This window comes from Dermacentor andersoni, chromosome 11, assembly GCF_023375885.2.
Source record: "Dermacentor andersoni chromosome 11, qqDerAnde1_hic_scaffold, whole genome shotgun sequence".
Lineage (NCBI taxonomy): Eukaryota > Metazoa > Arthropoda > Arachnida > Ixodida > Ixodidae > Dermacentor > Dermacentor andersoni.
In genome coordinates, this window is record NC_092824.1 from 82,825,577 (window position 1) to 82,838,640 (window position 13,064).

The following is a 13,064-nucleotide window of genomic DNA, read 5'->3' on the forward strand; positions in this document are numbered from 1 at the left end:
CGAGCAAAAATGGTGATTTGTTGGTTTTTGATATGTCGCTGGCATGGTCATCGGTCATATAGCCGACGACTCCTTGAAACCAAAACTAGCGAAGCCTCCCCGGTCTAGTAAACACCGAACATGCAAAAACTGCAGGGCAGGCCATGCCAAGCTGCTTTGTGTTAAAAGGCTGCATTGGCTGCATTTGCTGTTTCTCGTGAGAGTTCTGCAGGCGCAGCCTTTGCGCATTTACCTGTTAAATAGCAACACGGTCCCACCAACTTCTTCAAGCAATTTCAAGTGACTTCAACTCCAACCACAATATGTGCACCGACGAGTGCGGCGATTGAGTGAGGAAAGCACCGGACCACAACTGTTGCGAAGAAACCAGTGATCATTGGGATATCACAGCTCAGTCGACTTCTGTCATGTTGCCAAGGGATGCAAATTCAGCGCACACATTGACTGTACTTTCATCTGTCTGTAGCGACAGCACAATAATGGTCATCGATGTGCAAAAGCAATCCTGGCACTGTGATAAGATAAGTGTGCACAACACTGTGCCATGACTGCCATCACTCCTTGTTTTAATGTTCAACTGCACAACCACGCTAATTTGAGAGCATGTCCATGTAACATGTTTCCCGAGCATTACATTTCTCTCTTGCGGTCCCGTGGAAAAAGTATTAGAGGAGTTCTACTTGAATTAAATCCCAAGCATTGTGCAGGGTTTTACTTTTCACGGGTCTGAAAGAAAAACGAAATATGAGCACAGCGCAAAATTACGCCATGTATGCAGTGAACTCACGTAATCTGACCTGTTCAAGACTGTACAGCCACCATTTCTCTCTGAATTCGAAACAGGAACTGAAGAAAATATGCAACATGAGAGATACTCAATGAGTATGAGAAACCAAACAGATCTCATGTAATAAATTCTTAAATACCAGTTGGGTGTTCTCTTTTATATTATAAAGTCTTGTAGTGTGATCACGGTCAGTCTTTACACAGAAACAAAAGGCACAAGTGCTTGTACAGGCGCTGGCGAGCTCAGGATTCAGTCTGTTCATAGTGCATCCCATGGCCTCTTAATGCACATAAACAGCACAACCTAGCAGAAAAGTTGCTTTAAAATTATGCTGTTTGCCCCTATATGAAGAAAGTGAGAGTACAGCAAGGTTTCCTTGTAGCTTAAATGTTTCCCTTAAGCTTATCTTGGAAGAAGTTCTATCAAGAGCAGAGAATACACTTGCCTAAAGCACGGCACTGGTCATACCTGCATGCCATGGACGCCACACGCAATCCACAGTGCTTGAGTCAGGTGTGGCATTCGAGATTCAGGGCAGCTCTCAGCCACCCAGACCTGGAAAAGGCCAGTGTGAGAAACATAAGCGTAGCCTGATCAAATTTCTTGTACCATGAACAAAATCATAAAGAGTGAAAAGACTCCTTAAAAGAAAATGGTCAGCAAAACCAAAAGTTGCGAGAGTTAGTAGAAGCACAGAAGAATTTGAGGCCTTCTTATCTGTGGAAAGATGTATAAGATAAAAAGTGAAGACAACAAAACTATTGGCAACTCGCAACCTCTGCGTGTAACCTTCTGTGCTCCATCAAGACAGCCACTAGCTGTCAGGTAAAGAAGTCCACTCATATCGGGCAAGATTCACAAAGGTTGCACGCTGCAGTTTCACACGGTGCTGGTCAGTTAAGCCACAGCTGATTTGAAATGCGTTTCTCAGTGGTGAACTTGGCAAATATTCATTCATTAATGCATGCATGTATTGTAGTGCACGATCCTGTGTTGACACAAAGGTGTAACAGCTGCAGAAATTGGAAACTAAAGAGATATCAGATTTTCCCTGTCACAACTACACGTCTGGTCACCCTGGAGCAACAATGCATCTTACACCAAATTTACATCATGAATGCCTACACCTCACCCTCTCGACGCAAAAGGCGAGCACCGTGGGGGCACTCCACTGGCGCAGTAGTGGCGGTGCTGCCCCCCGGGGTGGAGCTAGTGGGGGCGGGGCCGAGGCAGGGTCCTGCTGTAGCAGCACCAGCCGCCCAGCCACATTGAGCAGCACGGCTAGCTTGGATGAGGGGCCTCCACGTGTCCCACCCAGCTGCACCAGGGTGGCAGACACCACACACAGTGGGTGTGGCACAAGGGCAGACAGGTCCAGCTCTTGCAAGCGCTCCAGGCCTGCACCATGTGCACAGAACAAGAAGGAGGAGGCAATAAAGGGGTACGCCAAGATAATGAAGCAGTGGCAGAAGCCATTGTAAGAACCAGATGGCTTAATTGGCAAAGAACTCTCTTATTGGGCTAATTGGTACGGCAGCAACATTTACGCACATGTGATGCAACCATCATTAAATGCTGGAGCTCATTTGGGGCCTCCAAAATAAATACAAGCACATTACAGCAACGAAAGTGCAACCTGCTTTCATGTAAAGCAACTAAAGATGTGCACCTGCACTTTCAATAAAACATTCCCTGTAAACCTCTGCTTAGATCCGTCACCAATACCCTTCGGCATGGCACAACCTAAATAAAGCAACGGTTGTGACCAATGTGACCCCGCTGCTACAACAGCTCTGTGCTGCAAGTTTTGTCTCATCCAGTCTTTTTCATATGCTTGTTTTATGTCATTCAATACATAAGCAAACAGGTTTGTTCAGTTTGCTCACCACTGTGGCTGATGCGATGGAGTGCGAGGCGGCTGTTGGAGGCAAACACGAGCAGACGGTCTTCGGAGAGTGCAAGCTGCAGCACCTGAGCGTCCACACGTAGAACTCGCACGAAGATGTCGTCCAGTTTCGAGGATCGCGGGTACAGGCGCACCTGTGTGCACCAAAGTGTAGACACTGATAATGCTGTTCAAAAAGGTGGCGACAGAGTAATACTGCTAACCAAATTAACCCACATGACTTGTGCAGGGCACCACCAGGGTAGAACGAACATTGGCCACCAGGTCTCAGAGAGCAATGTGGTTTTAACTACCCAGTGGCCCTGCCCATTCATGCTCACTGCCCACTCGTGAATCACATTCCCTGCCCATCGACAGCGGATGTGATTGCCCTAGCTGTTATGTCACAACCAATGAAAGGGGCTATTCCACATAGTGTTGACAGGCCTTGACGCCCCAGCCATGTCAGCACGGTTTGGTTAAGTCCAATGGTAACTACACTTCATTGTTAAACCGAATAGGAAGTGAAAAAAGAGCGATAGATCCTGGGCAAATTGTAGCCAATGTAGAAATGTAGACAGTAAACATTACATCCTTTCAATATCCACATAGACCTCTCAATATGCCTCTCAATATCCACATAGACAGAATCAGTGGAGAGACATCAAAGAATACTGGCATTTCCTAGTAAACCCCAGGAAAGGAAGAGAGAGCAAGAGAATAAGCAATAGAATAAGGGACTCTGAACCACCTTTCTTTGAAGCCTCAAAGGCACCTAGGAACAAGTACGGTGTCTCCCAAGAATATTTCACCAAAATTATTCTTCAGATAGAACTGGTACTAGGAACACAGTACTTACCTTTCCCATTTGCCCCCAACATTCTCCATTACAAAGGAGTGGAGCTATGCTGGTGCGCCACCTACGCTGTTACGTTACTTGGCTTCAATATTGTGTTTCTTCTATTAGTGGAAATTGATGGGCGCTGTTGGCAACACTCACTTCTAGTTGCTGTTAGTGTAGTTACATTAGTCTCATCCCTTTGCTGTGCTACAGAATATTACAGTGCGGCTGCTTTTTCTCATACCAAGTAGCATGAGTAGTCTATGGCTCATCTCTATGAAGTCACATGACTTATCTCTATGGAAGTCACACTTCAGAGGCTCAAATGAAACGCTGTCTTTATGTTCGCTCATGCGAGTATGTTGGCAGCACACACATCAGCTGTGTGATGGATGCCGCACTGCTGCCTTAAAGGAATTCCTAACATAAAGAGCTTCGACCATGATGGCAATGCACCTCGAAAGTGTGAAACTCGGGAAGCAAAGAACCTGGTCCCGTCAGATGTGGGTGCTTGGGCTGGCTCACATTGTCACACCGCATCACCACCCACAGAGACCAATAAGAGCATGTGGTTTATGTCTTGATGGTAAGAGGGCTCGTCGTAGCACCCTGCAGTGTCCATGCTATGCAGCAGATGCAGCTGCGCACAACTGCACTGCGCAATGTTTGCTATGTGTGTAACAAGGCTGGAGTGCGTGCTTGCACTCGTGTGCTCCCATTTGTTGACCGTGCTACATGGCACTGAGTGCCTTTTTCCTGCAGGGATATACAGTCGAATCTCGTTAATTCGAACATGCTTAATTCGAACTTCTGGTCTATTCGAACCGCAATGTGGTCCCGTCAAAGTTATGTGTATTCCAATGGGCAAAAACACTCGGTAATTTGAATGCGCAAGCATTTGCGACGGTTAATTCAAACATAATGCGTTCTGACAATGCTCTCAGCGGTGCGCCAAATCACACGGTGGTGCCTCCGACCAGCATTGCTCTGACCTTGCCATAGAGGAAAGGCTTAGAGAAACCCCCAATGCCACATGTGAAGAAGAAAAAGATTAAGAAAAAAGAAGTAGAAAAAGCATAGCATAAATTTTACCCGCTCTCAAATGGTAAGGTCGTTGTTTCTGCGTTGCACCGTAATGCCGCAGCCACACTAACGGCAAAATGCGTGCCGTGGGAGAGATAAGTCCTGGGCCGATTTTTCATGGCTCGCCATGGCAGCAAGCGAGCCACGAGCGGAGGAGACTAATAAGAGTGGCCCCTACTGTGACGTACGCACAGGAAACTGGTATCATGCAGACCCACCCGACTGCTCTATTCGCACTCGGGTCTGGTTCAGTTTAACCGCTTGTTTTGCACTATCATCTGCTTGCGTAAGTGCTTGCTTGCGCTTGTTTTGGTTGGCTTGGTTGGTCTCATTCATGCTTGTCTTTTTACAATGACGTGCCTAAACCGAGACGTGCCGATGGAAAGGTTGTTGGAGACAGTGCACCATATTCGATTCTGTACAAAACAGATCCTGAATACAAGGACACGAAGGCAACACCCAGTACCTTATTCTCCTTGTCTTTTAAACACAGCGACGCTGCAACAGAAGAGAGCGCACCAACATGATCATGATCGGTGGCAACGACTTTGTCGTCTTGACAAGACATGACTCGCATTAAGAACGCAGGAAAAAGAAGGTAAACACAGCACCGATCTGTCAGCAGACAAAGGAAAAAACACACGAGCACACAGAGGGAAGCAGCAGCGCAGGCCCAGTCAAGCCTCGGCAATTCCGTTGCTTCGGTGGCAGTAGGTAGTGCCATGCAGCAAGCTGGCGGGAAAGCAGATCCGCTTCCTCCCACCCTTTCTCGGAATTACGCTCCCCTTGCCCTCCCTCTCAGCTCCCTCGCAAATCCCTCATCTTCGACGGTCTCCACGCCCGCAAAACTTGCGTGCCAGCCCGGTGCCCGCTTAGCCCGCTCCTTGAAGTTTCACTTTCTGCCGTTATTGGGAAGTGAGCGTTGGCCGACGTGGGCAGTTTCGTGGTCCTCACTAGCTGCACGCTTGCCCGCCGCAATATTTCACGACTCGCACCATTCGTGCAGTGTGCTTTGGTGCATGAATACCTCAAAAACAAGTCCTTCTTTTAATTCGAACTTCTTTTAAGTCAAACAAATTTTCGGGCCCCTTCGAGTTCGAATTACCGAGATTCAACTGTAGTAGCCAAATTTATATTGTGCATTTTGAAGCACTAGCGACAGCTCAATACCAAGCAATGTCTGCCAAGGCGTCTAGCCAGGAGCAGCCGGGAGTGACTGATGTTGTATAGATGCTCACTGCCATTCATTGTGTCGCGTGGCAGGTGTAGTGTACATGCGGTTTTGACATCAATTTCAAGGCTAGTTGTGCTTAATCGAAATTAGCAAGAATCCATGGGCACAACGCTGATAAGCAGTGTGACTAAAGTTTTCCTTCCAGCGTGGGCAGGTGCGGCCAAGCATGAGCAGACAATAATCAGCTTCTTACGGAAGTGCGTACTTAAAGAAATTTGAAATGCAGATTTTCGCTTACTTTTGCCTGTTCAGTCGACTTCGTCAACCAATACACATAGTAACAGTAGGAAAAATCACACTGATCCAAACACCCTTCCTAATTGATGCCCGCCATCAGCCAATAGCAGCCATCTATGGGAATCTGCTAAATGATGAAATATGGCTTCAAAGCAGGCGAGGAGAAGGCCCCTGTTTAAATAGAGGGTGTTTGAGGAAAAGGTCTTTTCGCACCACGTTTGTGAACTCTCTGTGTTGCATCTGTCTGCAAAATTTGGCAGAGATGTTTGCATAAGGTGTATGCTATCTGCAGACTTTGTTTTTTTTCACCAAGCCTGAGGGCTGGTTTAGGACCCCCTTAAATGATGGCTCTAGACCTATTTGGGAATGTGGGCAAGGGGAAGATGAGACGTGCTTTAACAAGTGAGAGCTGCTGAGATGGTGCATGTAAGAAACCTAACTCTTCAAATGGTTGCCACCTGTGATGAAAGACCTATGACGAAAAACCTGTGATGGTTGACGCACCATATATATTGACCTTTACTACATACAGTAAAATGTTGAGATGCCTTACACCCAAAAGATAACTCACCCTTGTTTTTGCCAAGATTTTCTAGTTTTATAAAATAACATGTGCTAGTTCCTGTAGGTACCCTAAAAGTGAGCTCACCCCATATTTTCACTCAATTTTCTCTCACATTTAGGTGGCCTAAGTCTCATGATTTTACGGTACACAAATGTACCAGCCGTAAGTCAAAAAGCTATGACCACAACAATGTCAATTTCCGCTCAGCACCTTACATGTTCTAACTGTTGAAAGAGCGCACGCTGTAATAAATTTTACATTGAAAACAAATACAAGTGTGACCCAACTACAGTTGAACCTCACAATAATGAAATCAACAGGGAAAGCAAAAAAATTCGCTTTCACAGAAATTTTGTTCAGAAATGAGACAGCATAGACAAGGAATGTGTCGCAGAACGAAACTTTAATGTAAAAATTCCATTAGCCTACTTTGGTAAGCCTTGCTCAAGGCTATAGAACCACACTGCCGACAGCACAAAGTGTGCTCCATGCGTCGGTCAGCAATGGTAGCGGTGTGGTGTACTGAGTGGTGTACTCAGTTGATCGCTTTCAGAGGTACAATCACTTTCGCAAGATTTCGTGTAACTCGGCATTGGAGGTGAAACAACAGCATTCTACGCATTCAGCAACGTTCCTCCAGTGCATGCTGTTGCCCATAGATGCCAATGTGCCTGGTCCTGCTTGCGAATGTCATCATAACTCATATCCCCAAAAGCGATCGACCGAGAATACGGCTGCTTCACACAAATCTATGTCCATTAACACCAAATCCGCACATGATGCCTGTTGCAGTATACCACAATCAGCATTCTTAAAGCAAGAGGCACTTATTCTTACAGGATCACTCAATCATGGCTGGATGCGTGGAAGCCCATGCTACGGCTGCCACCTCAAGCGCCATAAACAAGTCCCCGTCGGTGGGACATGGATTTCTTTGTTTCTACTGCACTTTCCTCTCTGAGCTGCAGATTATGCACTGTGCTAGGTACACAAGAACCGTCGTCACATGTCAGTAGAGTCATGCGGCCATGCCATTTGAAATGGGCAATCATTAACCAAGATGGCGGCCATGATATGTTTCGGCACACACAATTGCGTGTGGAGCGTGGTTTTTCTTGTAGCCAAGAATGGCACCACCCATGCAAGCGTAATGTGATAGTATTTTACACAATTTAATTGCAAAGCAAAAGTGTTTGCGCACTCTTTGGAGTCGGTAAGTAGGTAATATGTGGGGCAATGTTGCAGCCAGTTTTGTTGATGCGGGATTTAGGTTCAATGGCATTTCTCTGACAAGAGGTAGAAATGCATTGAACCCCATGCACGTTTGCCGGGGATACGAAAATATTTTGTTGTTGCAAGAATTTTGTTGTTGTGGGTTTCGAGCATAATCTAGTTTATGTTCAAGAATGCTGAAGGCACATCCACTAGCAGTGTTAAACGAGTAATGGCACAGGATGCCACCAGGATGAAACGCACCTCATCAGCGCCGTCGCGGAGGTTGATGCAGCCAAGCACGACGAGTGACTCCCACCAGAGAATGCCACCAGTCACCACAAAGTCTTGCTCCTAAATGAGATGTCAAAAATGGCACCGCATGTTAGACGGACACCAAAGGCAGCGATGAGTGTAGATAGAAATTACGCTCATGAAAAGTCACCTGGTGCTTGTTCTCCTCCAAGAGAGGACTTAGTTGGAGAGTAAATTGCAATCAAAGCATGTCCCTTCAATTTTAATATCCCACAAATAAGAAAAGGCACAAGCTATTTCCAATTGCTTTTGCTTCAAGTCCATGGAGTATATAAAAAGCAGCCTTAAAAACTACGGCGTAGCCTTAAAAACTACGGCTAAGCAGCAGTGGCCTGGCTATGCCCACTGCAGGGCAAAGGCCTCCCACATACATACTTCTCCAACTACCCCAGTCATGTGCTAATTGTGGCCATGTTGTCCCTGCCTGCAATCTGCTTATATACCAATCAAAGAAAAAATAAGTGAAAGACCTGCCAGAAAGTTTTAGAAGCTTGATTGAGCTTTGCTTGTGATCTCCCTTATACATATCAATGGCATTTGGTTAACTACAAACTACGGTTACCACTACCCAAACAGAGCCTGGTGATCATAACATGCTTGTACCTTTCGTAGTAGTACCTCCAATTAAACGCTTTTTTTAATGAGATCATGCTTTAATATAAAATAACATACTGCCCAGTGACACATGCATTTGTACAACTGCACTGCTGCTTGGCTGACACCAGCTATAGATTCCATCCTGCTGCCACATTACTGTAAGACAGGGAACTGCACTGTTTTCTTTCTTTAATTCAACAGAGTTATTTTTTCCCCAAAAAGTTGCATAGAGCATAAGCGCAATTTGGCCTGTTCAGGATTACCTTAAGAGGTGGATGCTACTCATACGACAAGTATCAAAGTTTAGTAATTACCAACTTTCTTTTATTCACTTTAGGACACATGTTGCAACTGCTAAATTGAAGCCGAGCAGTAGTGAAGTCATGTCAACACAGCAGAAATCCTAAGACGAGCACTATTTTTATATGCTCGTCCCCAAAATATGCTGTGAAAGACACTCCAGTTAACCTGCAACAACAGCGCATTTTTAAAGACTATTTTTGGGGCAGATGTCTCAAAATTAATACACAGTAGTGTATGCTATCTGTGGACTGTGTTTTTGAACCAAGCTTGAGGGGTGGTTCAGGACCCCTTTAAGCCAACACGACTTTAATACAGCGTTGGTTTAGTTTTCCAATTTCAACATGCATTGTAAAGAGAATAATTAAAAAGTTAATTGGCTCATTTTAGGTGACTAGCCAAATTATTGCTGAAATTTTTCATGCTGCTAATGTCTGCCTAGCCACATAGTGTAACTGTGAAAGTAGCAGGAACCTAGATATGACAGTTCTTTTTTGCAAGTGTTCCACATAAAGAACACCCAGCCCACATATCTCAGTATCGGCAGGAATGCTTACCTGGGTTTCATTGCCGAAGAACTTCCATTTGTTGTGTGCTAGTGAGCAATGGGCAAAACCTCCTCGGCCAGCCACTGCGACATGGTGGCAGCCAGCATCTATTGCAGAATACTGTGAGGTACGCAGGCAAAAAGAAAGAGAAGAAGGCAAGTTTCCCGAGTATCCAAAAGGACTTCTCGGGCAAGTTGGTATACTTAGATTTACTAAACATACTTGATTGTGGCATGTAATACATTTTGTGAAAAGGGACAGAAAGTTTGGCGCATCACTCTTTTTCTTTATTCTGTCCCCTTTCATGAAATGTATTTCATGCCACAATTAAGTATGCCTAGGAAATTCCTGAGCATCCTACCAGAGAAATTCTAAACTCAAAGCTCTTTATGCACCTCTTTGTGGTCAGCCTTACAGGAGAATTTAAAAAAAAGATGCAATATCAAAATACTAATCACACTTATTTTTCCTTTGCTGGAATATTAATCATGTATCATCAACTGTGAATGAGAATATAATATCCACACTCCCATAATAACTGACTCTGCAATCATCAATGGAAATTTTATCTCATTAGGACTGCACGACCAACACCACTGTGGCTATCTAGAAGCCATTGGAGGCCATGTCATAATCATCCTCGCATTTATGTTGCTAATGCAGCCAGGTGGTAAGACATTGGGTCAAACAAAGACTTGGAGCATGTCAGAAAAAGTTCTCAAAACTCACTATAATGAATCTCTGGTTTCCTAAGGTGCCATATAATCCCTGTTTAGTATTGGACTCTTAGCTAGTCCAAAGTAGACAGTGTCGAATTCTCATGATGTCATGAGAAGCTAGCACAGCAACTTCAATCAGTCTTTTGTCTTGCGTCTTTTCAGGCTTATCAGAATTCCGTTCACAATAACACTGATGTTTCTAGTGGTAATTTCAATTAAGCATCCCTCTAGGTATGACGTCACGTCACATTACATAATGGGTGAAAAAAGATGGTGTGAGGATTTAATGCCACAAAAGAAAAGCATAGTGGCTAAAACTCAGGTGAGAGCATTATTTCTGTTCCGCCACAACTGCAAGTACCAACTCACCCGGATCGGCCAGTTGGCTGCCAGGTACGTATGTGGAACCTGCAGACCGAAAGAAAAAGATTAATTAATTAACTGCCTTTGTGAGTGAGCCTTTCATTTGTGCTCTGAATAGCAATGCATGAAACATCATTTATGGGTATGCAACGTCACAGGTGTTAAAGCGTCAGATTGCCTCTCGTGCCTTTCTAATGTAAATCTGTTGTGACATACGTGAGGAAATCAGCACGTGCGATGCGGAAAGCAGAAAGTGGAATGCTCACTAACATGAAAGTACACAAAAGCAAGTGTTGTATGGTTCTTGAATGAGTGTTCGAGAAAAGCTCAGAAGCAGAAATCAGTAGACATTTGGTTCACGAGACCTCATCTACAATTGAATGCAGCAGCACAAGGTGATCTGCCTCCTTTCCAGGTACCTGGTGCTTTGTAATGGCCTGGCCCAGTGTCCTGGTCCTAATTGTTGTCAAGTCATCTCCGACGCTGGCCGTCTAGCTGCTCTATACCAAACCAACTTGGGCCTGCTGCCATATCATGCTAACGGTTCTTTGCTCCATGTGCCACAAAGACACAGAAGTTAGTGAGACGCATGATTAGCGAAAAATAAAACCATTTCAAGAAGTGTAAATTTATTTACGTGCGACACTACACCAACTACACGTCAAAATTACAGGCTTTACACAATGTCCGCAACAACATATCAAGATTTTTTTTTCATGACTTCAGTAATTTAAACTCCTCCTTGTTTGGGCGTACACATAAGCTTTACAAAATTTGCCTGCATAAATTTTCAAAATGCAGAAAAAGCCCTTTCTTTCAACTTATGCAATTGACTCACTCTGTATATGCAAAATGTCTAGAAAGCCAACAAAATAGCAAGGTTTCTGCAGGTCAATGGCACAACATGCACGCCTTTAGTACAGTTTTTACGAATAGGCACATCTCCAAATACATGTATATGGTCATCGGTATGATGGAAGGCATTGCAGCATAGTCAAAAATCTTAACAGTGATGAGCAGGACACACTGTAGTTACTCGCGTAAGGCCCGCGCTTCTTTTTAGGGACTTCTTACAGGCTGCATGCCTTACACAAGGCAGAATTATGACTCCTCAGTCAGGCATTGAATTTTGCTCAGACTGCTATAAAGAATAACACAGCTAGTGGCTTACTATCAACACTTTTACTCAGTTGTTCTCCCCAATTGGCAAGCTCGCCTCATCAGCATCCTCTCAAAGCTAGTCATCTCAGCCATTATTTGACATACCCATTACCTTGAAGCTCTGGATGAATGTTTCAAACAAAACTGCACAGCAAGCGTTCAAAATCCATGCGCACTCTTCTCGCAGCAATGCCTTAATTCACTCAAAAGCACAATGCAGCTAGATATGATAAACAATACATCTTGGCACAGCCGATACCAGTGACACATGCTGGATCTATGCCAGTCTATGCCACTCGCGTGATGTATGATACGGCGGGATATGGTCATATAGCAACGTCGATGATGCCATTGTCAGCAGGACAATAACTAGTGCTATCTAGTGGCAGCTTGCGGGAATTAACAAACATACAGGCATGGCCTCCGAGACAGCGGTGGTGCCAGTGCAATCTCAGAGGACATGTATGCAGGAATATGTGAGATGGTCAGCGTAACCTTTTTTTCAAAATTTTAGCGCTCTAAAGCGGGGGTGCAGTCCTTACACAAGCGCAAGCCTTACGTGAGTACATACAGTAACTTACAAGCTTTTAAGCTAATTAATTAGCTAACGGATATACCTGAAACAAATGTTCATTCAGTAAACTGTTCAAGGATGGCGAAGAAAAAGCTGTATATAGTTATTCTCAATTTGAGTGCCTCACCAGCTCCACTGTCCAGTGCTTGTTTCCTCGGCACCCATCCTGAGGCCATGGTGTGTCACGATCGGCCAAGTCGGATTCCGAACTGACCAACACTCGATCGGAGCCTTGCAGTAGAACTTGCCGAGCACCACCACACTGCATCCGTGGTGGCAAAGTATACGTTGCCAATTTAAAAAGCACGGCAAAATGTGAAAAGATTAGTCATTTACGTGCCAAAAAGCAGCGGACAATAAATGTAGAGGCAGGCATAACTTGATGATCGGGGCGAGCTAAAATCGTGACAACGGGCTCTGCGCTTTTACTCACAGTTCCAGGGTTGACAGTGGAGGCACTCTTGACAAAGTTCATTAGCATGACGTTGCGCTGCTCAGGGTGGTCACTTGGGGAAGCCACCATCCATAGCTGGTATCCTTCAACGCCCCATTCCTGCAACATGTACAGTGATGGAAAGTGCAGCATGGGTCACAGTGACGAAGGTGGAGTTTCAATTGCAAACACTGTTAGACATGATGAGCA

General features: G+C 44.9%; 1 protein-coding gene across 1 annotated transcript in view; it reads right to left on the bottom strand.

Moving 5' to 3' along the window:
* Rich (Guanine nucleotide exchange factor subunit Rich) overlaps positions 1–13,064 on the bottom strand; it is a 60,207-nt gene that overhangs the window by 27,746 nt on the left and 19,397 nt on the right. The window contains exons 9-16 of the mRNA XM_050167763.3: positions 12,855–12,974; positions 12,549–12,683; positions 10,693–10,731; positions 9,614–9,724; positions 8,109–8,198; positions 2,674–2,827; positions 1,920–2,185; positions 1,256–1,342 (exon numbers count right to left, since the gene is read on the bottom strand). Of these exons, the coding sequence (XP_050023720.2) occupies positions 1,256–1,342; positions 1,920–2,185; positions 2,674–2,827; positions 8,109–8,198; positions 9,614–9,724; positions 10,693–10,731; positions 12,549–12,683; positions 12,855–12,974 (1,002 nt within the window). The remainder of the gene's footprint in view (positions 1–1,255; positions 1,343–1,919; positions 2,186–2,673; positions 2,828–8,108; positions 8,199–9,613; positions 9,725–10,692; positions 10,732–12,548; positions 12,684–12,854; positions 12,975–13,064) is intronic.